The following is a 27,215-nucleotide window of genomic DNA, read 5'->3' as shown; positions in this document are numbered from 1 at the left end:
CGTCCAAAGCAGCATGTAATGTGCCCGTCCGCTCTACATGCCATAGCCATAGCTCTGGTAAGGATCATTCAATGACCCAGCAACACCGACCGTGCCAAAAGGGCTCACGTTAGCATATCCAGCAACACCCGTGTAGCCAGAGGCGTGGGTATGAGGGGGTGTCAGACTCGCGCTATGAGGAGAGGTGCCTTGTAGGACATATCCATCGATCGAACGCGCCTGGAGGCCATGCATTTGAGGGCCGAGATGAGAGTGGGCGTAGGAGCCTTGGCCTTGCATACCATACAAGCCTCCCTGGGCATAGACATCAGCCACGCTAGTAGGGTGCATTCCTTGAGGGATGTGCCGGCCTGCAGAGTGGTGACCGTGACCGTGATGACCGGGGTTACCACCATGATGGCCTTGGTTACCCATGGGCATCATGCCTTGAGGAGCATGGTAGCCAAAGTTTTCAGCGTTGGCCTGTTCCCGCTGCAACTTGTTTTGGATCCGCTTGCCGTAAGGAGTGTTGCGAATTAAAGGAAGAACTGGGCGAATGCCTTCAACGAGGAGCATACGCTGTGCAGGCTCGGCATAGTCTAGTGCAGTCTGCAAGAATGTCCAGTCCAAACCCCAAATGCTCGAAAGAAAAAATAGTACCTGCACGCAATAGTTGCCATACGAGTCACGAAGAAGTTTCTCCAAGCGGGAGCGGTTGAGTAGCTCTTCGATTAAAATTTTCCTGGTACTATGTTCGGCCACACGGATGCACTAGTCCCAGTCGGCATGAGAATGATCATCAAGACGACAAAATACTCACTTTCTCGATGACATTTGAGCTAAACTTCTGGACAGAAAGTGCACAAACGTTCCCTGTGAATTGCCGAATGACAGCATCGCTAAAACGATTGTCGTTAAGATCCAAGATATATTGCACAACCTGGTAACGTAACTGTCAGATATTAAAATGAATGAGCAACGGGGTACCAACGTAGTTGCCGTAAGGGTCTTGAACGAGCGTCAACGCGTTGTAAGTGATTTCATTCACAAGTTGGACCCGCTGGTGATCCGAAGCATGATCGATACAACGCTGCAGCACGCAGCACCCGTGGCGGTGGGTAGCGACCTCTACGCAGTTGGCAGCGACTGCGTTGTATATGAACTGTCACAAAGTTAGTTTACCAACACCACGGTGTAACACCGCCACACTCCTCACCTGGTTGTCTTCCGGTGCAAGCTTGTTGAGACATTTTTGAATAACGTGGTTTCCGTTGAGATCCTTGATGAGCACAACAACATGAAGGCTGAGCGCAAGAATAATAGAATGAATCTGAGTGTTGTATCTATGATCAGTCTGCGCTCTACTGTAAGTCTGGAAGATAAAAATCCGCTAAAAGCGACTTGCCTGGCGTCTGGTGGACAAGAAATCAATCATTTTCTGTACGGCGCGCGTACCATGCATGTTCAACGAGATGTTAACGAGATCCTGAGCGACAGACTCGCAAATGACGTTTCGCTGATCATCTGTAGAGAACTCGAGAAGCTTTTGGCACAGGTAGTTGCCGAAGGGGTCGGTCATGAGGTCCGCAAAATGACCAAATGTTTCGCGGAATATCATGTCCCGATGTTCAGGAACACCTTCTTCTAGCTTCTTCTGCAGATAGCGGCAGCCGTGCTGGTCTTTGCAAAGTGTGGGTATTTCGCCCTGAAGGTCTTCAAGGCGTGTGCCAGCAAAACGGTTCACTACATAAAAGGTAAGTGAAAAAGAACTAGCTTGAGAAGACAAATGGGCTCACAATCCATGTCACCCCTCTTGTGCTTTGGACCGTGTAAACCGTTCATCTTGCCATCAGCGCCATTGCCACGGCCAATATGCAGCCCGTATCGCGTGCCATTGTGGTGGTAAAGGGCGGTCGAACCGCTCGCGCCATTGACACTGTTACCAGACCGGGTGCTCGAGTCGAGATCATACGAACTAAACGGACCGCTGTCCATCTGGCCGTTCAACCCATAAACATCTTCGACGCCGTATTGTTCGAAACCCATTGAAACATTGTCGTACTGGCCGGATGACATGCGAGAGAGAGATGGTTGGATGTCACTCTTGCCAGAGTCCTCGATTATCGGGTAACTACCTTGCGAAGAAAGTCGTCCGCTTAAAGCCTGAGAGTCAGGAGTATGAGGAGTGCCAGGAGTCTGCAGAAGATGCGAGTTGCCACCGTTCGCCATAGACAAAGGCGTAGCTGGCACTGAACGCGTCGTGCTCATGGCAGGGGAGCCCCGCCTAGATCCAGGTACTTGCCCAGCTGAACCCAGAGACGCTTGGGCATGTTGCCCTGCATGTGGGGTCGCAACGCCACCACCAAGGGTAGTAGTAGCAGACAAATCAATAGGCGAAGACGTCAGCGTCAAAGTTGGGTTGGTGACAGTGCGGCGATCGTTACGGGAGCTCAAGCCATCAGGTACACGTGGGTTGTTGGAAAATTGAGGCCACTCAGAGTGCTTGTCACCTCTTGCAGAGAATGAATTCCGTGGGGATGTCTGGGAGCGATGAGCGAGATCCAGGGCAGCAGACGAGGTAGTAATCTTGCGTTTGGATGTCAGTTTAGAACAGCACAAAACGCAGATCAAGTACCCTGTTGGCATAGGATGCAAATTTGTCCTCGTCGGAGGTTGGAAGATGTCTCATCGCGTCTAGAAAAGATGAGAAAAGCAAACCAGGCATAGACATCACTTACTGTGCATTTCCTGATCCAATTGCTCGTCGAGCATCATTCCCACATTATACTGCTGGCTGCGAGGGCGCTCCTCATCATTGTATCTCCCGCGAGTCAAAAGCGAATGAGCCACGGCGCCAGGACTAGGTGTCGCTCGAGATGGACGCTCTCCAACTAAGGAGAGACCTTGCAAATGACTAGCAAGTTCATCATCATGACTACTAGCCGAAGTGCGACGGCTGGCTGGCATGCTTTTGGCTCCAGCAGGTCGTCCATAGTGACCATTCATTCCATGACTAGACCCAAGCTCTGGGGACCGATGAACGGAAGGGGCATAAGTGACTGACTTCCTTTTGTCCGCAACCGCAGAACCAACAGCCTTAGAAAGCGTCTCCGCGTCCACAGAAGAGTGAGAGAGAGCCGCCCTAACGAGATTGTCACCATTCAAAACCGCGTTCACTCTTGGGGGGGTAGTGGGCGCCGAGACTGCGAGATGGGCTGAGGCAGTGGGATCATAAGGAATGCTAAGCAACTCCTGCGCCTGCTGTTGTTCGAGTGCGCGCATTTGATCCTCGAACATTTTCCGTTGCAATAACCTTTGACGCTCGTGCTCCAGGCGCTTCAGCTCGATGCGCTTCGGAACGGAAGGTCAATTAAGAAGAAAAACTAAGAGTGGCGATTATGAATGAGACTCACAGCCGACATATCAGGCATGTTAGTACCCAGTCTCGCAGCCTAGAGAACACGATGACGTATTGTGAAAAGTGAGACAGCAGAAGGAAGAAAAATGGACTTACCGAGTCTGCGAGATCGAGGAAAGCAGGAGGACTCTGCTTTCTCCCGTCTGAGGAACGATTATCGGTGGAAGCATTAGTGTTTTCAACGGTAATCATTGCGAATAACAAAAAAGGTCGACAGCTTTTCTTCCAAAGGTGTGAACGACAGAAAACAGATCGAGGAAAGCGACGAAGGATTAAAAAATAAGCCTAATTGCACACAAAGATCCTGCGTGGAGAAAATGTAAGTCAGACAAACCTAGTCAAAGCAAAGCGCGTCGTAAACACCGACCTGCAAGCCAATTTTGAGCCTGTCTATTAGGATTGATGGTACAAAGCTGCTTAGTGGGCTGAATGATTCAAAAGTCAGAGAGCGAGTGGAACGTGATGCAGGATGAAGACACACACCTTTTTTTCAATTCTCCAGTTTTTTAACGACTGAAACTCGAAAGGGAGAACGTTTGAATTTGAGTAGTTATGAGCAGCGTATTTAAGGCACTTCGCTAGCCGGCGTGGGTGAATTGGCAGAGCAAAAATCCCGGAAGGACCCCGTTTTTTTAAAAGTCCGCTGGAACCGCGAGTTCAGGGAGACTTACGGTACTGGCACCCAATCTTGCGTAATCGCCGATCCTCCAAAAGTTATTCGAGAGTCCTTTCAAGCATGTCTTCTTCAAGTCTTCTTCTATTCATGTATGAATTCATAGTAGTACAATCCACACGTAGTATACCACAGCATCCTTGCTTTTTCATTTTTTGTTTGACTTCTACTAGAAGCACGACTTCCATTTTATGCTAGCTTAGACCCTTCACAACGATCGAAATTATCATACACTTTTGCTTACACCAAACGTAACTTTTATCCCGGCTTGCAGCGTATGCCGTTGCAGAAGCTCATAACCTTGCTTGCCGCCCGCGGTCGTTTTGCGGAACTCGGACCAGCATCTGCTGTCAAACTTTTGAAAACAGCGCGCTTAGCAAAACGAAATCAGCCCATTAAAGTCCCGCAAATGCTCGCCTTCATTAAGATGTGTCGCAATTTATATAACACGTCGCAACATATCCGTAAGGTCCAATCATGAAGCGCGCGAAACAACAGTGCAAGGCGCATTGACAACAGCAGAAGCGCCTTCCACAGTTTTCTCCATCGGCTCCTTTGCCCCTTCACTAACGTTCACTTCCCCTGGCTTACCCTCTTCGCAATCTACCACAACACCCCCAATAGTCCGCCGATCCTCATCCTCCCCAATCCTCAAATTCGGAGCCGGCAACCCTGATGTAGCACACTGTGCCCCATCTTGCGCCTCCCAGCCGGTCTCAGGGTCCAATTTCACCGACACCCGACCAACAGAAGCGTTTCGCGAACGTAAAAATCCCGGCAGGGGCGGGAAGCCAATTGACAGTTTCGAATACCGAGAGAACGTATTACCCTCAGTCAATGGTGTAGTTGCCGTAGGCGTAGTCGAGCCGCTCTCGGTTGGTGTAGTGCTCTCGGCCTCTACATCTGCAGGCAACTCGCTCGAACAATGATTAGCTTTTGGACTGTCTGGCGTAAGCACCAGGGTAGGAGGTAGCGAGTGTGCCCGTAGGGGTGTTACAAGGCCTGAAGACGCTGGTGAATCGAAAACTCGAGAGTTGCTTTGATGCACAGATTAGGTAGTGTGAACAGGTTGCAAAGCCTTGACTCACTGAACGCTAGCGCATTCACCATCAGTAAGTGTCAGGAGCAAGTTTTTCAAATTAGGTAGCGTGTGTCGCATATCCAGCGCTCGTAAATCGCGATCTGTCATGAGCTGCCACCGTCGGCAGGGTCAGATGTTGACGGACATGGCCCACAACTGAGCTTACCATTTCGATATCCTTGTTAAGTAGGAACACACCATACTCGAATCGATATGTGTCAACGCCCTTTGAGAACAAAGGAAACCTAATTCATCTGGTCAGCTGATAAAAATGTAATGCACGAGGCATGAAGTTTACATTCTTGGACCAATCATGGCCGAGATATCATCTCTAATCAGACTCCGACTCCCTATGCAGGTGATAGGATACGTCAGGCCTTTGCCCATATATATGGCAAGGAGCTGTACTAGCTGTGCAGCAAAACCTAGCGCGGTGGCCACTGCATCTTCAGTCACTTCCTTGTGGGAGGCAAGTGACAATGGTGGGGCAGGCTCTGTAGTGTTGAACGGAATAGGCAACGGAACGGTAAGGATTGTGAAGAGTAGCTCTGAGGAAGAAAATAGTTCAATAGGATATAACCATGACAGCGTTGAGATCAAGGACGTTCGTATAACCGCAAGACGCGCCCGAAGGGCATCAAGACACCGCCTATACATTTGCCAATCAGCTTCTGCTAACGTTAGCACGAAGGAGGACAAACTTCTGCTGAGCAACTTCCACGGCAGTCTGCCGGAGGTTGGCCTGGTCTTCAGCATACATTGACCCAGCAGTTGCAAGTATGTCTCTCCGATGTTTTAGCCTCTTTCGGCGAGAAGCAATATCTCCGCGTACTATAAAGTAATAAGCACGGGATACATATCGGCAAGCATAAGGGTCTCACACAGACATGCCCGTTCCAAGATCTCTTTCGCTTCAGATTGTCGATCTTCGATACGCGCTTCACGTTCCGAAGCCTCCCGGTTCTATTGAATCTCATTTAGAACCGTTCGCGGGAAACAATTCGATCAAAATGCACGTACCAATATCGCGACAACATCATTGTCCAATGTTGTATCTATTTGCCGGATTACATCCGCAAGCGACTCCTCGTGGTCGATGATACATGACTGGAGCGTAACGAGCCTAAACGGCGATGTTAAAAGAAGCATGATATTTTTCATCATAAGCTACACTGACTGAAGTAAATCTTGCGAACTTGCGGTTCTGGCATTTGTCCTGCGCGATCTGCGCGATCTGTTGGGCTGTTCAGAAGGCGTCTGGGTGAGATGAAAATGTGCTGGTGTAGTCGGGTCGGCGGAGTGTCCGAACTTCCGAATTCCTGTCTCTGGTTCAGAGTTGTACGCAGTCGGAGAAGGAGAGCGTGAGTGCGAATGGACTCCTGAAACTGAACGAGTTGGCAAATAGAATGTTTCTGCACGAGTGGAGAATGATATGAAAAGGGTATTGGACGGGAGGCGTGACGGATGTGCCTCGAGCTAATGTAACATTTAGAATCTATGAGTGGACAGGTTCAATTATGCATACCTCAGGTTTCAATGGAACAAGGTCTGCAAGCGTGACATTCCATTGCTCTAGGACGGTCCACTCGGGTCCTTCTCTAGTAGGATCAGTCACCAACATCTCCTTTTGTTTTCCTTTGCTCTCGAGTGAAGCTCCAGCTCCACTAGTAAGATGCCGACAAGTCTTCGCCCATAACTCAATCTTCACCGTATCGGCACTTAAATCTGTCCAAGGTGCAAACTCGAATTTTGACCGTGCATCAATCACGAAAGAAGGGTTCGTCGAGGGCTGGTGGATAGGTGATATGTAGTTCGGCACGGTGTGAAGCAGGGGTGGTTCTGGAGATGCTGGGGAAGCTGGAGGTGATGGTAGCTGGCTCGCTGTGCAGTTGCATGGGACAGAAGTCGAGGACTTGTGTGCTTTAGGGACCACTCGTGTCGCAAGGGACGCTCCTGCTGTTCTGACTGGCGGTGTACCTTTTCTGAGGGCTGTGGAAGAGCGGATTGAGGGTGAAGGTTCCGGTCGGGATAAGGGTGCAGCCTTGGAGGACTCCGCGCTGTTCGGACGTGATGCTTTCGAAGCTTTGCGCACACTTGCCACCGAATTGGGAACGACAAAGTCATTGGAGGTGGAAGAGCGTGCGCGTGGAGCACTTTCAGCGCGAGTTCGCTGTGTGGCGGGCAATTGAGACGGGAGCGGAAAAACATCCGGAGTGTCTGGAACAGTGATTGAAATGAAAGTCTCCACAAGGCGGGATTGAATAACTTTCTCCAAGGTTCTCTGCGAATAATCGAATAACAACGATGAAGATAAAACGGTAGACAAGGTCGAAGGTGCCTGCGTATTCGAGGTCGAGGAGTGCACATTGATATTAAGCGTAGATACACTCATGGACGAGACCATAGAATTGGTGCGCGCCCGATTACTTGGTTTTATCGTAGGTGTGGTAGTACTGGTTGAAATGGTGCGGGAGATGGCGTTGCTCCTTTGCGTGGGCTCTGCGCTCCCTCCTCCTGAGAAACCTACTTTAGAGTGGGTTCTCCGACGACCCCTTCCATCACCATTGTCCAATATTGGAGAATGATCATCTACGCGAGCACTTTGAAGGGTATTGACAGAGTTTGTGGAGATCCGACGTGAGCGTTTTCGTAAAAGCGTTATATCAAGGTCGTCAGAGAGGTTTCCCAGAGGCGTGAATTGCGAGTGCTCAGCTGGACGAGCGAGAGCAGAAGCAAATGCATCTCGGACAGGAAAAGGTGTTAGATTGCGAACTTGGATGGAACTTATATGACGCAAACGTCTTTGGAAACATTCCTGGTTGTGCGGCGTTTAGGGAACAAGAGCAGGGAATATCTATAAACGTACCTCGTGCTCGAGGTTGACGCTGTCTAAGCTCGTCGTTGGGGTTATATCATGGACGCTGTGTGACATATCCTGTCGGTATACAAGGTCAATGAGAGCGCTGTGATGAGTCGGTGTCGGAGTACTTGCTACTAGGCAGACTTTCTAAATTGGGTGTGACATATCTTTGACCCGTTTCACTGTCCTCAGAATCAGAAATAGCACAGGGCGCTTCTCATGCCGCCGAAACCAAAACCACGTAAAGTCGTAAAGGCGCCAAAGAGCGTGTCTTCCCAGATCAAGTCCGCAGAGTCAAAAGACGCTCTATCACCAGACTCTATCATGCCTCCTCCACCCGTACCACCCAAAGCCATGGCTATCCTGGAGCCTGAAATGAGTGCGCTCATGGATTGTTTCAAGGTAAGTTATAATCCTGACCATCGAACACTATCTTGAGTCCTTTTGATAGAACGCGGTAGTAAAAACCGGTCAAATATATTCCTTTCATGCTGATTCCCGAAGACTGTCCGTGGCTTTATAGTAGTTCGCTATCACAGCATACTAACTATCGGCAGTGGTATTAACAAATATGCTCCATATCCACCTCGTTTTTTGACAGATTCCCTCGGACGAGAGGTCGAAAAATTCGATCAACTTTATGATGCGATGGAATCGCGTTTGGTGAGCTATCACCTTCTTCAAATCGTGGTGCGTCTTCCAATAATGCCCAAAGCTTCGAGCTATCGCTGTGCTAGAACGAGACCTAGCTCGCGAGCAGCGTCGTGCTCGCGAAGCCGAGAATGCCGCGATCGCTACCCGCACTCGTTCCAAATCCACATCGGAGTCTCCAACCACACGCAAAGTTCCTTTACCTCCACTGGAGGTCAACACAGATGTCGTCATGGGTCCACCAGCTCTTCCGTCTCAAGCATCTCCTCCCCAAGGTCTTGCGAATCCCACTCGCCGCGGATCAACCATTTCCCTATCATCCTTGCACCGCCCCCCATTTCCTCTCAAATTAGACCTCTCATCATCCTCCCTCCGAATGTCCGCAGAAGAAGCCGCTTTATTTTCCCAAAGTTTGCCTTCTCCGGTATCCCTTGCGCCCAAATCAGCTCGTCCCTCAGCTCAAACGGAGTTAGACCTTATGGCTGCATTTGCGTCTTCACAACACGTTGACATTGACTTAACTGTCGAAGATGATTCCCCCTTGCCTCCCATCGATGCGTCCTTAGGAAATTCGGCAGACAAGCCAATTGAGCTCGATCTTGACTCCATCGACATGGAAATGTCAACCATGACAGACCTTTTTGGAGATGGAACCGAAACGGGTTCGGGAGAGAACAGTGGGGTAGAAGGCATATTTTCCCCCATTGTTCCTGATTCTGGGGCTTCAAACCCCGCAAAAGAGTCTCAAGAAGGCGGTCTTGACATGGAAATGCTTGGCGCATTATCAGCAGTGGATAACAGCAACCACGGCAATGACATGTTTGGACCACCAGAATCTGATGGACTGCAATCTGGACAGCATTCTACGCTTGGCGTCCAGAGTGCTCATCCTGGAAATGTGGCACCTTCCCCCGGTGCGATTCTCGCAAGTTTCGCTACTTCTCAATCAGATGGGACCAGTCACCAGCCTCCAAGTGGGGACAGCAATTTCGATTTGTCTACTCTTGATCTTGCCAACTTCGACCATACCTTCTTCCACCGGCCCTCAGATATGAACCTCATGGATATGGAGGCGTTGCTGGACTCCATGGGTCAGGGCGGGGGCAACTCTGATGGGTCAAAACCACCATCATGAACTCACTTGCAGTTAACAGCTTACCCAAACCTTCCAAGTTAATGATGTGACATAAGACGGCAAGCTATCGAAATGGTCGAAGACGGGCTTCAATTTTTTTTCATATTGCTGGCCACCGCTTATCAATATCCTAATGAGTGACCTTATCAGTTAGCCGTACCTGTGACCTGCCATCAGTCTTGGACATGTGGTGAACACAGTCCTCCCAAAAGCAACTTAACGGCGACTCGCATGCTGACTTCTGAGCTTCGTGATTGCAGCCATGAATCTATACGTTGACGCTGAGTGCTGAGTACTGAGCGCTCCGATTGGTGGAAATTAGCATGCACCCAGGCCAACTTTATTCCAAAAGAAGAAGTTATGCATCTAATACACACCCGCGTCGATTCACGCATCAGTGTGTCGCCGCGCTGTAGAACTCGTAAGTATAAAATACTCGATGTTACAGCAGGAGCAGAAGCAAAGCAAGTTTCTGCGCGCGTATGGTTATGGTGGTCCTTCGTCCATTCATTTACACTTCTCTACTGTGTGTTGCAAATCTCGCGGAGGCAGAATGGTTTCATGGCCTTCTTGGGTCCTCTCATCGACGCGTAGTTCGTCATCCAGGAAACCCAAGGCAATCCAGTCAGCCTCCAGAGGTAGTGAGGTCAGCCTAGTGCCGCGTCTTCTTTTAGTGGTGTTTAACGGTGGAAGCGAAGATATGCACCTGAATCTTCTGCTTCTCAAGCATCCAGTGGCAGCGGAACGTCGACGTCAGGATCTCAAACGGTTGAGACACCTTCGGCTTCTCTCGTCTCTACCTCAGGTGTTCAACTTTACGACTTCTTTCATGCCCACCACGAGTGCACATGCTAGCAATCCAACCCAAGCACTAAATTCAAGCGCCTTACAAGATATCACCATCATCCACTCTCGAAGATTGGACACGATCATAGACAGCATCACAGGTGACCCAAGTAATATATCAACTTGGTTCGTTGCTCTCGCTAAGCTACACGACTACGTTGAAGGCAACCCCGTTTCAGGCTCAGAGATCTTCAGGGAGATGGTAAATGGCCCGACTCTGATGTCGACTATACAGCTGGCTGTGATGGTCGAAAAGCAAGCTGGCCAGCTGCAGATCATTGGGTTCGCATAAGTTAGTTGCCCAACGCTTAACTCCATGTGATTCACACTCAGTGTACGCGCTTCTCCACAGGCACGATGGCTGCTGCTTGGCATGGGGGACTCCAAGGCTACGATCAATACGTTAACAGTTCGACGATATTCACTGCCATAGGCAATGCCATGAACTACTGGTTCAATAACGACTTTACGAACGTCGGCTGTCTCGTTGAAGGAGGCACCGACAGCTGTCCTTGCGGCACACCTGGTTTCTGGAACACGAACTGGTATGCCAACGTGCGTCTAAATGTTGATGCCAGTTTCCCGAAGCCTGATAACATTGCCACAGGTCATCTTCATCCCCAGTCTCGTTGCAGAGTCATGTCTGCTCCTCAACGACACCCTGACACATACACAATTAAGCAACTGCAGTAATATCTCCCTACGTGCGTATGGCGTGTTCGATCATGGATACAGCTTTGAGGCTGGAGCAAACATCCTGGACATAGCCAAAACCGGTCTAGATCAAAGTCTTCTTGTGTCCAATGTCTCTTTGCTCTCGGACGCGTACAGGAGAGTCCATGACACTATCGTCATACAGGAAAATATTAGCATAGCAGCTGATGGGGTAGGTATCCCTGAAGTCCTGGTATACTCAATTTCTCAACGAGTCTCTTGGATAGATCCAGTTGGACGGCTCCTTCGGTCAGCACCTCGGGTTGCTTTATAATGGAAACTACGGGAAGGACTTGTACGCACGCATTTTTTTTCGTGTGCATGTTCTGAATTTGCTTGATAGCTCTAATGGTGTCCTCGTTTTCGAGACCGCAGCAGCCGGAACTTCATTCGCAGCTGACATTAAGGCAAGAGCTGCTCTCGAGACATTGGTCGACGGAAACCGATGGATGATAAATCTTAACGTCGAAACACAGGTTCGTGTGTGAATTTTCTGCCCCAGCAAAAGCTCAATGGATCTTAAGGTGTTGCACTGGGATCTTGTAAGTTTCAGCTGCAATTACTGACCATCTCTCATGAATACATGTAGAGCCCAGTGGGTCGCTTCATAAGCTCACCGGTGGCCGCTGGCCAGTAGGTACTCACCTTTTGATGCAGTCCAACTGCAATGACCTACTTTGACATAGAGCAAGTTCTGGTATCCTGACAAACCTCTCGAAGGTGGAAGAACTTGGTGAGAATTGGAATTCGGACGTTCTCGTTGACTTCGCAAGAAGTCTTTCGTCCAATATAACCCATGCAAACGTGGGAGGAATACTTGGAAACCGTATGTTCTATAAGAATGATTATATGGTAGGCCGACCAGTACCTACGCACCCCAAATTCAAATTCAAAAACTCCCAGGTCACTCGGGGTCCTGGCTATGTTACGTCTCTCAAGATGTACTCAACAAGAACCCGGAATACAGAGTGTACGAACTCGCAAAACGTGGGTCCTTTTCCCCCTCCCCCATTAAAATCATCACACTTATCCCATACAGCTTCTTGGTTTCCATCTCGCGGACGGTGTTGTTTACACATACCTCCAAGGCAATGAGTATGAAGATATAGCCGCTGTTTGGGATTGGAACCTCATCCCTGGTATCACCGTCGACTACAATGCCACGGTCCTCGACTGTGAACACACCAAATATATCGGAAAGGAAGCATTTGTCGGTGGCGTCAGCGACGGACATGTCGGCGTCGCAGCGATGCATTATGCCAACCCTGTGACCGGGACCTTGTCATGGCAAAAGACATGGTTCTTCCTCGAGCACGACGTTCAGTATGTGATGATCGCCAACATCTCCTCGAAGACCGATGCCCCTGTATTTTCTGTTCTTGACCAAAGACGTTTCAGCGGGCCTGACGTATTTGTCAATGATATGAGAACTTCCGGAGGGAACTTCACAGACCCCGACTCGTTATGGCACGGTGACGTCGGGTACGAGTTTCGGGGAGTCAATGGAACTTATGAACTGTCCCTCGAATGGAGCAACAAGACAGGTGACTGGTCCAGCACAGGTATATTTTCAGGTCAAGAAACAGTAGAATTATTCGCTGCTTGGTTGCACCACAAGGACCGCAGTGCCCCCATCTCCTATACTGTATACCCTGCAGTTGACTACGGCACATTCGTTCTCAAACGCGCATATACTCACTTGACGGAGATACAGAACGACGCCTCTGTGAGCGCTCTTTTGGATGAAGACCACTACACTGTCTTCGGTGTCTTCTGGGACGCAGCGGGCGGTTCGTTCACATTCACCGACGAGGTTTACGGTTCTATGAAAATTGAATCAAGTGCTCATGCTGTTTTCATCTATTGCATAGACACGGGCAGCATCACTGTGGCTGATCCGTCACAAAGTTTGTCGAATTTGACGCTCACAATTTCCGTGGAAGACGGATTGGAAGGACCTTGTGAATGGGGAGGAGAGAACAGTGTTACTGCGCATTTTGACATGACTAGCAGCGTTTTGGCAGGCAGTAGCGTCAGCCAGAACCTGAATTACTGATAAGAACTCTATATACATATCTGTATCATCAACACATGCTTACCCTCACGCACATTTATAGATATTTCTGGTCGAACAATCATTAGCGCACCTGGATACTCATCATGACATACTCCAATCATACCATGTTGTGTTTCGAGTCCACTTGTTCGAGATCAAGCTACAATGGATAATAAATCTATACAGTCCCCGTTGATAAATACTTATCCAGCCTCTTCCGTAGAGGATGTCCGTCGCGTACGCCAGTAACGCGCATTGCGTTTGCAAGTTCTGTCACTAGTCTCTTCCTCTCTTCCACATCCACATCTTGCTTTTCTAGTAACTCCCTGACAGCTCTCGCAAGGCGCCCTTTTGGTAAATTGGGAGCGTTCCCATTATGAGTCCCTGCCTTTCTCCTTTTATTCCCTTTCAATTTGGGAACAGCCAGCAAAGGTTCCAAAAGTTCCGTTCTAAACCGTCGAAGCGCCAGCGCAGACAGTGGTACGACACGGTCAACCGGACTTGCCGCCTCCGCGCACGACTCAGCGTGCGCAAGCTGCTCGCTCGTCCCCCCTTCATCCCACCCCCACTTCTTCAATTCCTCCGTCCGCCTCTCCTTCAACTTATTCGTAATTTTATCTTTTGTGTCCCCGTCCTGTATAGCCTTCGCAACAGCATCAAAGATATCGCTCAGAGTGAGCCAGCCTCTGTCCTCGTCGACAGCGCGTTTCACATAGTGTCGGTTCACATAATTGAGGAGACGGTTCACGGAGTGTGCGCCAGCGGCGTAGCGGTTGAAACACGGGACGATGTAATGGATCAAAGATGAATCATCCTCTGGAGCACCGAGTAACAGTTCCCGAGCGACATCCGCATAGTACTTGTCGATATGCTCATACAAATCCGTTCCGCTTGGTGTAAGTCTTTCGCGCTCCTTGTTAGTGCTGACAGTCTCAACTTGCATAGTGAAATAGTTATAGGTTGCTGTGTGTATCCCCATGTGATATGAAATGTCGATAACGGGCGCCTTTTCGGTTGAGTTTGTGGGCGAGCGGACGATATGGTTTAGTGCTGGGAGTAAATATCCCCAGAGGGAGGATAGAGATGCAGAGGGGTTGGCGCTGCCTGCAGACGGGTTAGGCATTGGCGGCAGGAGCACCATAGGCTCAACTTGCTTGCCTTTGCCTTTGGTCATGGTCGGAGTGATCTAAAAACTTAAGAGTTGACATTCAGCTGTCAGCCGGGAGCCGCCCTCGCCTCTGATGTCTGAAATCACGTGATATTTACTGAACCATCACGGTAAATGAGTATCATCCTCCTTTTAGGGGAGATCGATGAATTCATGTCTAATTGAAGCCATCAAGTATAGTAGTTCCCGACAGAAGAAAACTGAGGCTACATATATTTCCCGACTCAATCTTACTCAATCCATCTTTACCATGAGCAGGTACCGCAAGCGGATCTGGGATGGGTCATAGACGATGTACTAGCGAAATGTGAGCTGACGCAGGAACGTTTTATCGCGAGCACGAACCTCGTTGTACATGAGAAAGGCACCAGGGGGGTTGACCTGCAATGCCTCTCCCTTGGGCATGTGAACACCCTCAAGTTCTTTGTGGCCAAGCGCCATACCAGCATCTTGCCAATTGGTAGGTTGTACCATTCCTACCCCTTTCGTTGCCCTGGCGGTACGAGCAGTATGAGAAGCCTGCATGCGGAACAAGTAGAGATTGCACTCACAAAGTCTTGCTTTTCTTGCAATCTTCATCGGCATTGTAATTTGCATTGTTCATCTCGAGGAACGGTTTTACAGCCACCTCACAGAGGAGTAACACGCCTATTTTGTTACTCAAGCTATCCATCAAGGTTAGTGAGGCGCCCTTCGGGGATGTTGCATTACTCACCTAGCGTAGCAGTAGCCTGCAGACTGGAATGAGACAGATATCAACCATCGATGCTCGCAAATGCCCTTCCGAACTTACTTTTGACATCATCTAAGGAACAGGTTAGTTTATAGTATGGGACAAGAATATAAAACTCACATCTGCAAAGTAGACACCTTTGCCAAACATGTAGCCTGAATTGTACATCAGTACGCTGTACGTGTATAAACAATCTTCAGTGACATACCCGTAACAGGCGCCTCCGGAGGGGCGATCCGAAGACCCTGTTTGAGGATACCTGGAGTAAAGCTGTGAGTCTATGACCTGTGGTATATTTCGCACATCTCTTACCAGCGAAGTTGGTCGTCCTAGAACCGTGCCACAAGAGCATCCGATCGCCAGCAGGAAGCTTATCGTAACCCTTCGCGAGCCATGCAGAAGTCTCTGCCCCTCTCTCCACCCTAAATGCATGTAGAACTGCCGACCTGAAGTGATGCGTCTGTCCATGCGTGTCGGAGATGTAACGTGTGAGAGTATCGAATTCCGAGCTGTCTCGAGCGACAGGATCCATCGAATTGAGACCCAGCGAGCGGAAGTGCGCGTCCAGCGGGTTAAGTGGCTTCCCGTCGTCATCAACATTGATGGTAGTATTTATGAGCTTATGGGCGATTTCCTGAGGTGACACATGGTGAGCAGATGAATATGCACGAATACGACTCCCATACCATGTCACCTAGAGCGTCGACGAGATTCAGTTCCTGTGGAGATGTAAGCATGAGAATTGTGACGAAGCGCAGTGTATTACCCTTTTCAAAAGATCTTGGTCTCTGATTACAGTGGGCCTCATGCGCCCGAATACATGAGGAATGATGCTGCCAAAAGCTCACATCAGAGCAATAAACAATAAAATTTCCACTTGACACACGAATAGTATTCCGAAGTAAGCGTTTCACAGGCAGTTTGGAAGCCGCCTAGAGACTTCGCCATGTCACCATCCGGATGCTCGACCACTTCCGCGAGTTTCTGAAATCGTTAAATCGATATTTCAGACAAATATTTCGTGATGATGAGCGAACCTTCAATGCCGCAAACCCATTGAGAATCGTTGACTTCGCGAGTTTGCCTGCAAGACTGTGAATAATCGAACAACTCCCATCAAAGGATGTGATATACCAAGTGGAAGCTTATTGGCGTCATAATTCATCGACGACAAGTGAGCATCAATAAGTCTACATTGATCAGTTGACGCTATGAGAGTTCAGACTACAACACTTACTTGGATGAGAAGATAAGGTTGCAGAATGCCTGCCGCGACCATTGATTGAATTAGCGCAGGTGAGGAAGTTGTTTTCTCTAATTACCTGCAACTCGGGTAGCAACTTGGATTCCGGAACAGGTTCATCTTCTTTGGAGTTGCTGCCACTGCTTTCCGCCTTGTTATCTTCATCCTCGAATACACGCTCTGGAGAAGATATCAGGTTACTCTTTCGCGTTTGAACCTAAGAATGTGTTTACCTAACCATGTATATTTTCCTGATTATCGGGTGTTCATGTGAGGGTTGGACTTTCAGAAAATATCCACTTACCCTTCGCAGCCACCATGCCAAAGCGTTGGGGCCATGCAACGCCAGATTTCGACCTGAACTGCTTCTTAAACTCGCCAATGGCAGAAGCAGATGGCCATGGTCCCTAACATAATAAGTTTCTAGTGTAAAATTCAAATGGTGGGACCAACCTTGATTTGGCTTGCGCCATTTTCGCCGACGCGGCCCCAACGCGTATAGAGGGAGCATTGGGCGTCATTGCCAATAGGATGCAGCAGTTGTATAACATAAAATCTATGTGCCTGGATGAGAATGCAGAATTCTCCATGCGCGCGTGCTCACTTGTTCTTGTTAGAGCCAACCTCAGTTTGGTTGAGCATTGCATCCCAAACACTTTCAGCATTCGAGTAGACTTGATGTGTAACTAGACATGCCGGTCATTTCCACGCTCTTAACGCATGATTACAACACTTACAAATGAGACCGGATGTTGGGTCTACCGGAGCGGCACCTCGTTTCACAACAGTAACCTGGAAGTTGAGAGGTAAGCATCTGGCTGTATGACTTCGGGGCATCCAGTACTCACCATCTTCTTCACTTCCGAGTCGTTGTCTGCCTTGTTGTCACTAGTGTCATCGTCCTTGTTCAGCTTGGCAATTTTAGAAGGGACGACATCTGCTTCAGTCGTCGTCGCGGACGCGCTTCTTGGATGATTTTGATTTTGAGACGGGTTTTGCAGGTTGGGACACGGGTTTTGCAGTAGAAGCAGGTGCGGCGTTTACCTGCCTCGTGGCAGCCCTGGTGGAGCGCGATGACACTGGTATCGGAACGCCAGCGGCGTCGGTGGAGGAGACGGCTTTCTTGCGAGGCATGGAAAAGTTGAGAAGAGATGAGAGTAGAATGGAGGGGATTAAATAGTGTGCCCCTGTCACTGACTCGGTGATGGGTGTGGAAAACGGTGTCCATGGCCACCACGCGCTCTACACCGCCCTGAGGACTTATATGGAGATATCCCGACACCCGCCCTATCACGTGAGATAGGGGGAATTCTTATTCTAGAAGCACGGTTCGGTTAAATTATTTCGGTAGCGAGGCCGAACGGGTTGTATGTACGTGACTCCTTATCTTTTGTCCAACAAATCACACAAGTACTTCCCCCAGAGAAACGGCATTCTCCGGACCACACGGTTCAAACGTGCTACAATGGCTTTGCTCGAGAGTAAAGAGATCTGATCAACTTCACCGGCCCCATTCCCGAACTTCTTCAATGTGGAGCGGAAGTTTTCACCAAATGTGTGATGACCCTTACACTCGATACGCAACGTGCCCCCGGCATCCAGCGGACACTGCCTTTACTCGATATCACATATTCCATATACAGACACTAATTGTGATCACAGCGAGGGATGACAGTTTAAATGGAGACTCGGATATCACGATGTGACTTTGTGAAAGTGTAAGCATTAATTTTACCTCCCAAGTTCCGCCACCTCCATATTATAGTCCTGATTATAAAGGGCAGATATCGATAGTATGCTTTCCGAACTTCTTACCACCCCACTTGCATTCCACCATCTGAGATGGCAGTTCCTGACGCCCATATCAATATTCAGTTCAATTTGAACTCTATCTCATCTTATGGTGCGTACAATAAACCCTCTCGTCGTTTTTCTCTCTCTCCAACTGACATTTCAGCATATGCATCAGATCTCATCAGTGATCAACCCTATGATTTCTTATCGCCTCCCCAATTCGAGGCTCCTCTAGTCCCCCCTGATTTTCAATGGCACCAAGTTGAGTCGGTATCAACGTGCATACCTTCCCCTCAAGAATCAGTGTCTTCTTCATACGCTTCCACTTCCTCTACATCAAGTATAAATTCCCCAAAATCGAGTTCCGAACTTCTCTTTCCATCGTCCTTTCCATCCTCCGCAGCTCTTGCGAGCATGCCTATACCATGCTCTCGTGGCTACTCGCGTAGCAAAGACCCAGATCACGTCCCACGTCCGCGAAATGCTTTCATGCTCTTCCGCTCAGCATTTGCCGCCGCACAGAAAATCGGAACGAATATTGAGCGTGACAACAGACACATCACCCGCATAATCGCGCACTGCTGGAATCGCCTCTCTGAGTCAGAGAAACAGGTTTGGCGTACCAAGGCTGCAACAGAGAAGGCCGTTCATGCCATCAAATACCCAAATTACAGGTTTCATCCTGTCCTACGCGCCAAAAAGCCTACCAAACGAAAAGTTCAGAGGAACGGTACGGAAGACAAGAAACGCTGCGAGCAAGTCGCCGAACTGCTTCTTGCAGGCAAGCATGGCGAAGAACTCGAGGTCGCAGTCAAGGAAATCGATGACACTATGAAAGTAACGACTTTCATATCATCCCCTGGTTCAAGAAGTGGGTCAGCGTCCAAGGGCATAGAACCTTGTGAAGGTGACTTTGACGGATGCGAGATACAACCATTCCGCAGTCCTCTTTTGCCACCTACTACCAAGTCTACTGGTCCTTCGATCTACGACATTGCAGGTGCCACTCAGTTTTCTCCACCGGTGCGCACATTATCTCTCGACATTTGACATCCTCTCATCGTTTCTATCTAGCTTGCTACGATTAAGACTATACCAAAATCCTACGATTGTAGCGAGCAGCTTTACCAAGCGCCGGCGTATGACACCAATCAACCAACATCGAGTAATTCGCCGGCGCATCCATTGCTCCTTACCCAGCCTGATTTTCATCATCTGCACCAAAGCTCTAGGCTCTCGCCACTGCCTGTGCCACTTTATAGCGAACCCTCAACCTTGTTCATAAACTATGACGACGATAATATCTCCGCATTCACACCGTCCCCTCCAGACTTCTCAGACTTCTCATGGGACACATTTTCAACGTCGTGCTATACTACTCATTCGTCTCACTCGTACGCAACTTTTCCATCCTACTGAACGTTTGTTAGGATGCAATACTATTACTTCGCTTAACCCCGGGCCAGCAAACGCCTGAGACCCCTAATCACGTTCACATTTACATTCACCTGTAGCCTTTTAGCTTTACTCTGCGATCAGTGTATACATACTTATCAAACCACTGTTGAAGGACATAAGGACGTCGGAATGTAACCTTTGCCAGCAGCAAACCCATTCACAAAGTTCCAGACAAGATCTCAAAGGTTCTGACGCCCTCTTTTTCCAACAACGTTGCACAACGTACGATCTTCTCACCGGCACGATTTATCCGTCGAACAGCTTCTGGGGATGTCACGCCCCCAGCGCCAATGATGACATCGCCGTATCATCTGACACCACAAGAAGTCGTGAAAAGGTGTACACATTCCATAAGGAGAGAGCATGAATGGCCTCGCCTGCGATGCCACCCACCTGGAGGCACGGCAAACGGGGACATGTCCGTCTTTGCATCTGGGGTGGGGGTCTGATCAGCAAAGACGAGGCTATTCCCGAGGGTGTTTGTGCACGTGATGTAGGCGATTAGGTTTGTGGAGTTACCAGAATTGGTGCGGGTGTATGATGTACGGCGGGGAGCTTGAGCCCGATCGTAAGCGTAGTGTCTTCCAATTCAGGGATGAAATGGAATCCTTCGTGGACGCTACCTGAGCGATCAACCTCGTCGGACATGTAGAAGATTTGATATCCTCTTACTAAGGCCTGAAGGTAGATGTCGAGGGTTCTGCCACCATTCAGAGGCAGCAAACAGTATGCAGTCATATTCAGTAGTGTAAAGTAAGGTAACAGGCTCTCATACGGACATATACGGCGCCATCCTGTGCGAGTAAACTCGTTAATCCACCACTGATGCCATAAGCAACTCACTTGGAATCTTTATTCTTTCCATTCTTCGCCAGCCGTTCCTCGAGTTTGGCAAACTCATCCAATGCAATAACCTCCTCTTCATCCAAGATCTGGTTCGTCGTCAACTAGAGGCAAACACTGCAGGGAGGTTTGAACATACCTGCTCTACACCCTTCACCTCCGGGATATAATGCATCAACATCCTCTCAATTCCGGACTTCAATGTTACAGCGCTAGATGAGCACCCTCTGCAGCTTCCCTTCAATTTAACTTTTACAAAGCCTTCATCATTAAACCCTCGGTATTCTATATCGCCACCATCCTCCATAATCGCTGGACGGACACGAGTTTCGAGCAGCTCTTTGATCATTGCTACCGTCTCAGAATCTGTGTCAAGAATCCGCGTGTCCTGAGGGCCAGCAGCTTCTTTATCCTCTTCCGACCGGAAAAGTGGCAAACCGGCAGAAAAATGCTCCATAAGTATCGAGTATATCTCTGGTTTGAGGATTGCCCATGGATTTTCGCTGTCCTTCGACACAGTAACGAAATCTGGTCCATAAAAAATAGCTTTGACGCCCTCAATGCCCATAAGACGGATAGCAAGTGGAGATTTTAACGCTGATCGCGTGTCAAGAAACTCGGCTGTTCCTTCGCCCATGACACTTACACCAGGTATGAATTTAAGGGAATCGTCGTTTGGTGTGACCTCTGTCTGTATGAACATGGATCGACCTGGACGCACAACAACAGTTCACAGGAACATGTCAGAGACAAAAAAAATGAGACATACATTGTGGGGATGCTACGCCAAATGATGGTGCAGCTTTTGAGGCGTGAATGCCTGAGGCAGTTACAAGAGTGGGGCCGTGGTATACTGCTGCACGTACGGGCGTGGATGAAATTGATCTTGTCCAGGACCGGACTGCAGACTCGATAGTGCGATTCGAGGCAGAGCGTGCGCTTGACAGGGCTCTGATAGATCTGGAGGCAAGCCTAGACATGACGGTCGTAAGTACTAAGCACTAGTATAAGTATGCGCCGGTGTGCTCGCCGCTTATTCACCTGCATGCTGTTCCAAAATATGTACAAACATAAATGCGGCCGGCGACCGGCAATCAGAGCGGCACGCGGCTGATCGATCATCATGTGTGGTGGTGGTGGCTATGTTGTCCATACCCCTTCTGCCAACTCTGAGTACTGAATTTCCGATGCGATGATAGCAAATGAGAGTCACGGTTTTCACGACTTCTTTATATTCGCAACATTATCTTTTTTTGCGGTCCTGCTGTTTATTGTTGTGAATGTCTCCCAGAAGGTGCAACAAACCCCGAAATTGCGCTCAGTCGCCATTCTCGTACTAGGCGATGTGGGACGCAGCCCGCGAATGATGTATCATGCAGAGAGTTTTGCGAAGCTGGGATTTGACACCTATCTCATTGGATACAAAGGTAATAACTGCCCGTATCGCGTTTGTTCAGACTGACGTTCGACACGTCAGGCTCCAAGCCGATACTTTCGCTAACCTCCCTCTCCAATATCAGGTTATCATACTTGTCAGAATCACCGCCACTCGTTACGCGGATTCCTTTTGTTCTAGCCGCTCCGATCAAAATTATGTACCAGATAGCCACCATTCTATACACGCTAGTCTATGACATACCCCGGCCGCCCGAGTTTATCATGGTGCAGGTATGGATGTCAATGTGGCTACAACCTTCAGCGCTCAAATATATTTTGCAGAATCCTCCCAGTATTCCCACTCTCGCTTTAGTGTGCCTTGTCGGAGGGATGACGGGAAGTAAAGTAATCATCGACTGGCATAACCTCGGGTATAGCATTCTCGCATTGAAATTGGGAAAAACACATCTGCTCGTCAATATTGCAAAACGGTATGTTCATCATCCTTTGTGCCAGGCGTTCTTTACCATCCTCCTTTAGCTTTGAGATCAGGTTTGGCCGTTCTGCGTATGCTCACCTGTTCGTTACAAATGCTATGCGAAACCATCTGGAGCAGGAATGGGGCCTGATGTTTGTCTACTTGCCTACAGTATCGACTTACGATTAATTACTGGTTCCAGAGGACACAAGGCGGTCTTACATGATCGTCCACCCAGCCACTTTCACAAGTGTCCACCTCTAGAAGTCCATGAGGTACAAAAGTGACTTTTGTATCCAATAATATCTGACACCTTTGATGTAGTTATTCATACGGCTGGGACGCTCGATACCGCCATCACTTGCAGATTTTCTCCCCGGTGCTTCGCTGCCTTACACGACCCAACTTACTGAAATACTTGGACTTCCACCGTATTCCGCTTCTCCCACATATGCTTTTAGCTCCCTCAGTACGCCCGCTCTTCGAAAAGATCGTCCAGCGCTGCTGGTGAGTAGCACATCATGGACACCAGACGAAGACTTTGGCATTCTCTTGGAGGCATTGAAACTCTACGAGTCTCGTGCTCGTGAAGCAAACCTTACAGATTGTAACTCGCAATCAAAGCACAATTCAAAAGAACGACCAGTCTTGCCTCGCATATGGATGGTCATCACAGGCAAAGGGCCGCTTAAAGACCGATACATGGCAGAAGTGGAGCTCTTGCAAAAAAACTGGCAGTATGTCAAGTGCACAAGTTTATGGCTTGAAGCAGAAGACTATCCCCTTTTGCTGGGTAAGTCGTTCGTGCATGGTCACAGGTTCATTCACTGATTTTATGTAGGCTCTGCTGACTTGGGCGTCTCATTGCACTCAAGTTCCTCCGCGCTCGATTTACCAATGAAAATCGTTGATATGTTCGGATGCGGACTCCCCGTTTGTGCCCTCGATTTTGCATGGTGAGGACTTGTGTGCTTGGACCTCTGCCATATTGATGCCTGCGTTCATAGTCTTCCAGAGCTTCTCAAAGACGGTATTAATGGCTTGGTTTTCAAGAATGCGTCTCAGCTTGCAGAGCATCTGGAGGTGGGATTCGTCCTCCATATGATATTGATGGAGACTGACCATACATCATAGACCCTCCTCACTTCTTTTCCTTCATCATCTGCACTTGATTCTTTACGGACAAATTTGCAGCGGGCATTACAGGTACCGCTCAGTGTCGAGCGTTATAATCACCAACACCAAGAAGGTGCTGACTGGGAGTGGGGTCCTTGGTCAGAGAACTGGGACCGTGTTGTTAAACCTCTAGTGTTGAGAGATTCAGAGCGATTTGGTTGAATCGTGGGTCCACTTTTAGGGCGTTGCATGGAGTTTTGATTATAACTGCTATTTATCTGGACCTAATACAACTATTTGCAATACCACTATCGTATACAAGGCGCGATTAACGTAGGGACTTAAAAAGCCAATGTCGGTATGTACAGCCATTGAATATACACTGGCTGTAACGTGGAGGCTGTTCTGGTTAACGTTCATAACTCTGTCGAAAGTTGCATCTCCTACTAGTCAAGAATTGTGAGTCATTTCTAGCTGTATTTTTGCACATTATGTAATTTAGATTGATCAGGTATCATATCTGTATCATTTTCTGACGGAACAAAATATGAAGACACATCTTGCACAACCTACAATCCTCGCAACGGCACGATTAATATTCATCCAAACAGCCTTGGGGATGTCACGCCCCCAGCGCCAATGATGACAATTTTCCAAATCGCCGGGTCATCTGACTCCTCAAACCATCTTTGAAGGACATACGGACGTCGGAATGTAACCTTTGCCAACCACAAACCCATTCACAAGTTTCCAGACAAGATCTCAAAGGCTCTGACGCCCTCTTTACCCAACAACGTCGCACAACCTACGATCCTTGCACCGGCACGATTCATCCGTCGAACAGCCTCTGGGGATGTCACGCCCCCAGCGCCAATGATGACAATTTCCCGCATCGCCGGGTCATCTGACTCCGCGAGAAGTCGCGAAAAGGTGTACACATTCCCTAAGGAGAGAGCATGAATAGCCTCGCCTGCGAGGCCACCCAAACCTGGAGGCACGGCAAACGGGGACGTGTCTGTCTTTGCATCTGGGGTGGGGGTCTGATCAGCAAAGACGAGGCTGTTCCCGAGGGTGTTTGTGCACGTGAAGTAGGCGATGGGGTTTGTGGGGTTACCAGAATCGGTGCGGGTGTAAGACGATATGCATTCGATGAGATCATGAAATTGGGTTGTTATGATGTACGGCGGGAGCTTGAGCCCGATTGTAAGCGTTGAGTCATCTTGGAAAGCCTTTGCGAAGACGTCGAGATATGGCTTGAGAGAAGGAAGGTGGTATGAGGGCGGAGGATGACCTTTGATATTTGGGCAGCTAGAGTTAAACTCGACAGCGATGCGAGAGCGCCATGTGGAATTTGACGCGCGGAACTGTTGTATCGTGACTAACATTTCGGAAAGCCTCTCGGCGCTAGACTCTGTGATGCTGATTATGAATGGTTTGGGAGACAATCCTTTTTCTAATAACTCCTGAATCCATGCGAGATATGCATACAATGGATGTGGAGAATATCCGTACGAATTAAGGGACGAAAGGGAGTCCTTCATGAACGCTACCTGAGGGATCAACCTCGTCAGACATAGAAGATTTTTGGGAACTTGTCTTACATACTGTATGGCTTTCATCTTCTTCAAAACCGTCCAAAGTAGCTGTTCTCGTGATCACAGCGCCTGTATGAGGGCAGTGGTACAGTCCACTGAGCTGTTGATAGTCTGATGCCCATGCACATGAGCAGTTTACCATGGAAGGTGACACATCAATGGTGCGAATCAAAACCATCGAGGATTTTATCAGGATCAGGAAACGTCTTATGGATCAAGTAGAATGAGCCGCCGAGCGTATTGATACGGGCCTTTCTTCCGCGTTATCAGTTGAGAAGACCGCGAGAGTGCCTATGATTATTACGGACGTGCCTCAAGCGGTCAACTTGGCTTGAGATAGCTCGATAAGACTTAACCAATCGAACAGAGACATACCGCATGCGTGCAAGTACATAGCTATGAAAAGAAACAATCATTGATGAGCTGATCAGCCAGGAACACAGTCCATTTGGCTCCCCAAAAACACTGGTAGCCTCTTCTCCTCTCGGTGTGCCCGTTCACAACCGCCTCTTGCCCAGTCGTCTCTCGAGCATCTTCTTTGATTACCTCTCTCACCTTCTCCCACAACGGCTTGATAACTGTCCTAAAGCATTAAAGGGAGCCACCAGCTAACGACATATATTGCTCCATTGTCTATGAGCCAATTTCGCGGATACAAGACCATAATTGGGTCCAAGATTACCCCGAGCCAAGTCTGAAACGAAGCTGTCTACACCTGTACCTGACGCTCTACCTGTAATCAAACTCAATATGGTGCGTTTGGTGGACACGGATCATCGGAGCGATCCTGGAACGATGGTTCTGTTGATGATATGGTTCCTGTCGCCTCCAGCGGACATGAATGTGGTGCTGACCGAAAGGGAGTGAAATGCAGCCTCAAGACCATCCCTGAAGAGGCAGCAACTTATTCTGCATACAGTCCGCGGGAATTGATGAGCTATCATTGCAGGTCTCTCAGTGTGGGGTATTGCTAGTGATCGGTTACACACCAATATGTACCGTGCTTCGTGGGGAGAGGATGGAACATGGGAAGACTGTAGTACATGTTTACTTGAGGATTTCTTCCCTTTCTAGTACAGACTTGTCAAGTTTGATGAGTATGGTCGTACGCGATGGAAACTGTTGAGTAGGGGTATGATGAGCTGTCACTCGTGCAGGCTTTGCGCACATATCAGTACAGAATTCGTCTGAGAACGATATACTGACCAATCCTAGTCCATCCAGGACAGCTTCTACGATCCCAGCAGTGAAAGAAGAACAGCTGAGTTGGTTCATATCTTTTGGGACAGATATATGACGTTCGATTGGAGGATCATTGTCGATGATCATATCTTCAGATGGAAATCACTCAGCGGTCAAATAACATGAATGGAGTGATCATACATTCATCTTCATTCTCAACACTCTTCTCTATTGCATCTGCAGGGCGTCCAAAGACTGCTCTCCACACCTGGGTGTGGATGGACATGAGAGCAGGTAGAAAACGAATTTCTCGTTTTGGAGCTTTGGACGACGACTCTGCCCGCCAAACCATGAGTTCGAGGACTCGTGTTCCGGCGCGATAACCGAGGGTGTTCAATCTGAGTGACGCCACGTTAAGCGAGCATAATAGAAGTGCAGGGTAGACGCACCGCCGTTCGAGATCATTGATTCCGCTCACGCGTTTCTGGGTATATTGAACGACCTCAGAAAAAAGGAAGGCGAAAGCGGAAGCGGACACTTCTGATGTCCGTGTTTTATTAAGATTCCTGTCATAGATATTAGGTCTAAGGCCTGGTTTTGGCGTGCCGAGAGCAGTGTTTATAGATGTCGCAGAAGGTAAAGAGAAACGTGTCGAGCTTGCAGTTGGGGAAAGATGTTCTGTAGAAGAGAGCGAAGAACCGGATAGAACAGAAAAACGAGGATGAGGCTGTTGCATGGTGGAATGCGGTCAACTTACAGTTTTCGGCTGCAATTTAGTAATTTGTGGATCTGTCAAAGTGAGCTAAGCAGCCTGC

The 27,215-nt window shown here is 48.8% G+C and overlaps 11 protein-coding genes across 11 annotated transcripts; 4 read left to right on the top strand and 7 right to left on the bottom strand.

Moving 5' to 3' along the window:
* Positions 1 to 33: 33 nt before the first annotated feature.
* On the bottom strand, positions 34 to 3,589 carry F5891DRAFT_937656 (ARM repeat-containing protein; the record flags this gene model as incomplete). Its single annotated transcript, XM_041374117.1, has 11 exons — positions 34 to 588; positions 640 to 750; positions 800 to 919; positions 971 to 1,141; positions 1,196 to 1,338; positions 1,381 to 1,722; positions 1,776 to 2,565; positions 2,615 to 2,673; positions 2,718 to 3,330; positions 3,393 to 3,431; positions 3,494 to 3,589. The coding sequence occupies 11 exons, from the start codon at positions 3,587 to 3,589 to the stop codon at positions 34 to 36; spliced, it is 3,039 nt and encodes a 1,012-aa protein (XP_041234095.1).
* Positions 3,590 to 4,072: 483 nt separating this feature from the next.
* On the bottom strand, positions 4,073 to 8,153 carry F5891DRAFT_993487 (uncharacterized protein). Its single transcript, XM_041378253.1, has 10 exons — positions 8,018 to 8,153; positions 6,677 to 7,966; positions 6,329 to 6,627; positions 6,172 to 6,274; positions 6,033 to 6,114; positions 5,853 to 5,982; positions 5,450 to 5,800; positions 5,318 to 5,396; positions 5,159 to 5,262; positions 4,073 to 5,107 (listed from the first exon to the last, which is right to left on the bottom strand). The coding sequence occupies exons 1-10, from the start codon at positions 8,081 to 8,083 to the stop codon at positions 4,546 to 4,548; spliced, it is 3,066 nt and encodes a 1,021-aa protein (XP_041234094.1). The 5' UTR covers positions 8,084 to 8,153; the 3' UTR covers positions 4,073 to 4,545.
* Positions 8,154 to 8,335: 182 nt separating this feature from the next.
* On the top strand, positions 8,336 to 9,797 carry F5891DRAFT_937497 (uncharacterized protein; the record flags this gene model as incomplete). The annotated part of the gene is made up of 4 exons (XM_041374101.1): positions 8,336 to 8,413; positions 8,463 to 8,518; positions 8,569 to 8,674; positions 8,727 to 9,797. 4 exons carry the CDS (start codon positions 8,336 to 8,338, stop codon positions 9,795 to 9,797), a joined length of 1,311 nt encoding a protein of 436 aa, XP_041234093.1.
* An 829-nt stretch (positions 9,798 to 10,626) lies between these two features.
* Positions 10,627 to 13,413, top strand: F5891DRAFT_937959 (polysaccharide lyase family 8 protein; the record flags this gene model as incomplete). Its single annotated transcript, XM_041374140.1, has 11 exons — positions 10,627 to 10,769; positions 10,823 to 10,935; positions 10,996 to 11,198; positions 11,251 to 11,529; positions 11,585 to 11,652; positions 11,701 to 11,833; positions 11,882 to 11,899; positions 11,947 to 11,990; positions 12,044 to 12,209; positions 12,261 to 12,344; positions 12,397 to 13,413. 11 exons carry the CDS (start codon positions 10,627 to 10,629, stop codon positions 13,411 to 13,413), a joined length of 2,268 nt encoding a protein of 755 aa, XP_041234092.1.
* Positions 13,414 to 13,533: 120 nt separating this feature from the next.
* On the bottom strand, positions 13,534 to 14,674 carry F5891DRAFT_993464 (uncharacterized protein). Its single transcript, XM_041378251.1, has one exon. The coding sequence runs from the start codon at positions 14,585 to 14,587 to the stop codon at positions 13,592 to 13,594; it is 996 nt and encodes a 331-aa protein (XP_041234091.1). The 5' UTR covers positions 14,588 to 14,674; the 3' UTR covers positions 13,534 to 13,591.
* F5891DRAFT_993459 (poly polymerase catalytic domain-containing protein) lies at positions 14,653 to 17,885 on the bottom strand. Its single transcript, XM_041378250.1, has 18 exons — positions 17,518 to 17,885; positions 17,406 to 17,468; positions 17,295 to 17,349; positions 17,162 to 17,243; positions 17,011 to 17,113; positions 16,862 to 16,964; positions 16,591 to 16,737; positions 16,449 to 16,523; positions 16,352 to 16,398; positions 16,201 to 16,298; positions 16,081 to 16,147; positions 15,627 to 15,948; positions 15,523 to 15,573; positions 15,435 to 15,469; positions 15,297 to 15,319; positions 15,133 to 15,246; positions 14,927 to 15,074; positions 14,653 to 14,878 (listed from the first exon to the last, which is right to left on the bottom strand). Exons 1-18 carry the CDS (start codon positions 17,689 to 17,691, stop codon positions 14,816 to 14,818), a joined length of 1,770 nt encoding a protein of 589 aa, XP_041234090.1. The 5' UTR covers positions 17,692 to 17,885; the 3' UTR covers positions 14,653 to 14,815.
* Positions 17,886 to 18,299: 414 nt separating this feature from the next.
* On the top strand, positions 18,300 to 19,750 carry F5891DRAFT_17319 (uncharacterized protein). Its single transcript, XM_041370780.1, has 2 exons — positions 18,300 to 18,460; positions 18,515 to 19,750. Exons 1-2 carry the CDS (start codon positions 18,400 to 18,402, stop codon positions 19,399 to 19,401), a joined length of 948 nt encoding a protein of 315 aa, XP_041234089.1. The 5' UTR covers positions 18,300 to 18,399; the 3' UTR covers positions 19,402 to 19,750.
* A 477-nt stretch (positions 19,751 to 20,227) lies between these two features.
* F5891DRAFT_993454 (scaffold protein Nfu/NifU N terminal-domain-containing protein) lies at positions 20,228 to 21,673 on the bottom strand. The gene is made up of 5 exons (XM_041378249.1): positions 21,422 to 21,673; positions 20,792 to 21,363; positions 20,653 to 20,741; positions 20,482 to 20,603; positions 20,228 to 20,428 (listed from the first exon to the last, which is right to left on the bottom strand). Exons 1-4 carry the CDS (start codon positions 21,630 to 21,632, stop codon positions 20,579 to 20,581), a joined length of 897 nt encoding a protein of 298 aa, XP_041234088.1. The 5' UTR covers positions 21,633 to 21,673; the 3' UTR covers positions 20,228 to 20,428; positions 20,482 to 20,578.
* A 136-nt stretch (positions 21,674 to 21,809) lies between these two features.
* F5891DRAFT_993451 (glycosyltransferase family 33 protein) lies at positions 21,810 to 24,021 on the top strand. The gene is made up of 9 exons (XM_041378248.1): positions 21,810 to 22,079; positions 22,130 to 22,320; positions 22,372 to 22,520; positions 22,570 to 22,659; positions 22,710 to 22,782; positions 22,832 to 23,300; positions 23,349 to 23,463; positions 23,515 to 23,590; positions 23,642 to 24,021. The coding sequence occupies exons 1-9, from the start codon at positions 21,845 to 21,847 to the stop codon at positions 23,843 to 23,845; spliced, it is 1,602 nt and encodes a 533-aa protein (XP_041234087.1). The 5' UTR covers positions 21,810 to 21,844; the 3' UTR covers positions 23,846 to 24,021.
* Positions 24,022 to 24,053: 32 nt separating this feature from the next.
* F5891DRAFT_17193 (uncharacterized protein) lies at positions 24,054 to 25,804 on the bottom strand. The gene is made up of 2 exons (XM_041370770.1): positions 25,229 to 25,804; positions 24,054 to 25,173 (listed from the first exon to the last, which is right to left on the bottom strand). The coding sequence occupies exons 1-2, from the start codon at positions 25,394 to 25,396 to the stop codon at positions 24,364 to 24,366; spliced, it is 978 nt and encodes a 325-aa protein (XP_041234086.1). The 5' UTR covers positions 25,397 to 25,804; the 3' UTR covers positions 24,054 to 24,363.
* A 424-nt stretch (positions 25,805 to 26,228) lies between these two features.
* On the bottom strand, positions 26,229 to 27,209 carry F5891DRAFT_17216 (NO signaling/Golgi transport ligand-binding domain-containing protein). Its single transcript, XM_041370772.1, has 4 exons — positions 26,850 to 27,209; positions 26,602 to 26,798; positions 26,425 to 26,549; positions 26,229 to 26,376 (listed from the first exon to the last, which is right to left on the bottom strand). The coding sequence occupies exons 1-4, from the start codon at positions 27,134 to 27,136 to the stop codon at positions 26,266 to 26,268; spliced, it is 720 nt and encodes a 239-aa protein (XP_041234085.1). The 5' UTR covers positions 27,137 to 27,209; the 3' UTR covers positions 26,229 to 26,265.
* Positions 27,210 to 27,215: the final 6 nt, after the last annotated feature.

Source organism: Suillus fuscotomentosus (genome assembly GCF_016647785.1).
Source record: "Suillus fuscotomentosus strain FC203 chromosome Unknown F5891scaffold_1, whole genome shotgun sequence".
NCBI classification, from domain to species: Eukaryota; Fungi; Basidiomycota; class Agaricomycetes; order Boletales; family Suillaceae; genus Suillus; species Suillus fuscotomentosus.
Note: the sequence above shows the minus strand (reverse complement) of the source record. Positions and strands in the feature narration are given on the sequence as shown.

Coding starts and splice junctions, on each gene's coding strand:
- F5891DRAFT_993487 (XM_041378253.1), bottom strand. CDS start 8,083: ATGTCACACAGCGTCCATGATATAACCCCAACGACGAGCTTAGACAGC. Junction 6,115..6,171: donor ATGATGTTGTCGCGATATTG/GTACGTGCATTT, acceptor GAGATTCAATAG/AACCGGGAGGCTTCGGAACG. Junction 5,108..5,158: donor GGTGAATGCGCTAGCGTTCA/GTGAGTCAAGGC, acceptor TGTGCATCAAAG/CAACTCTCGAGTTTTCGATT.
- F5891DRAFT_993464 (XM_041378251.1), bottom strand. CDS start 14,587: ATGACCAAAGGCAAAGGCAAGCAAGTTGAGCCTATGGTGCTCCTGCCG.
- F5891DRAFT_993459 (XM_041378250.1), bottom strand. CDS start 17,691: ATGCCTCGCAAGAAAGCCGTCTCCTCCACCGACGCCGCTGGCGTTCCG. Junction 15,949..16,080: donor ACCAAGATCTTTTGAAAAGG/GTAATACACTGC, acceptor GTGTCACCTCAG/GAAATCGCCCATAAGCTCAT. Junction 15,574..15,626: donor TAGGACGACCAACTTCGCTG/GTAAGAGATGTG, acceptor GCTTTACTCCAG/GTATCCTCAAACAGGGTCTT.
- F5891DRAFT_17319 (XM_041370780.1), top strand. CDS start 18,400: ATGGCAGTTCCTGACGCCCATATCAATATTCAGTTCAATTTGAACTCT. Junction 18,461..18,514: donor GAACTCTATCTCATCTTATG/GTGCGTACAATA, acceptor CTGACATTTCAG/CATATGCATCAGATCTCATC.
- F5891DRAFT_993454 (XM_041378249.1), bottom strand. CDS start 21,632: ATGTCTAGGCTTGCCTCCAGATCTATCAGAGCCCTGTCAAGCGCACGC. Junction 21,364..21,421: donor TGGCGTAGCATCCCCACAAT/GTATGTCTCATT, acceptor TTGTGCGTCCAG/GTCGATCCATGTTCATACAG. Junction 20,604..20,652: donor GGAAAGAATAAAGATTCCAA/GTGAGTTGCTTA, acceptor TTACTCGCACAG/GATGGCGCCGTATATGTCCG.
- F5891DRAFT_993451 (XM_041378248.1), top strand. CDS start 21,845: ATGATAGCAAATGAGAGTCACGGTTTTCACGACTTCTTTATATTCGCA. Junction 22,521..22,569: donor CTCGTCAATATTGCAAAACG/GTATGTTCATCA, acceptor ATCCTCCTTTAG/CTTTGAGATCAGGTTTGGCC. Junction 23,301..23,348: donor AGACTATCCCCTTTTGCTGG/GTAAGTCGTTCG, acceptor GATTTTATGTAG/GCTCTGCTGACTTGGGCGTC.
- F5891DRAFT_17193 (XM_041370770.1), bottom strand. CDS start 25,396: ATGGTTTTGATTCGCACCATTGATGTGTCACCTTCCATGGTAAACTGC. Junction 25,174..25,228: donor AAGAAGATGAAAGCCATACA/GTATGTAAGACA, acceptor TTGATCCCTCAG/GTAGCGTTCATGAAGGACTC.
- F5891DRAFT_17216 (XM_041370772.1), bottom strand. CDS start 27,136: ATGCAACAGCCTCATCCTCGTTTTTCTGTTCTATCCGGTTCTTCGCTC. Junction 26,799..26,849: donor ATCAATGATCTCGAACGGCG/GTGCGTCTACCC, acceptor GGCGTCACTCAG/ATTGAACACCCTCGGTTATC. Junction 26,550..26,601: donor TGTTGAGAATGAAGATGAAT/GTATGATCACTC, acceptor TTCCATCTGAAG/ATATGATCATCGACAATGAT.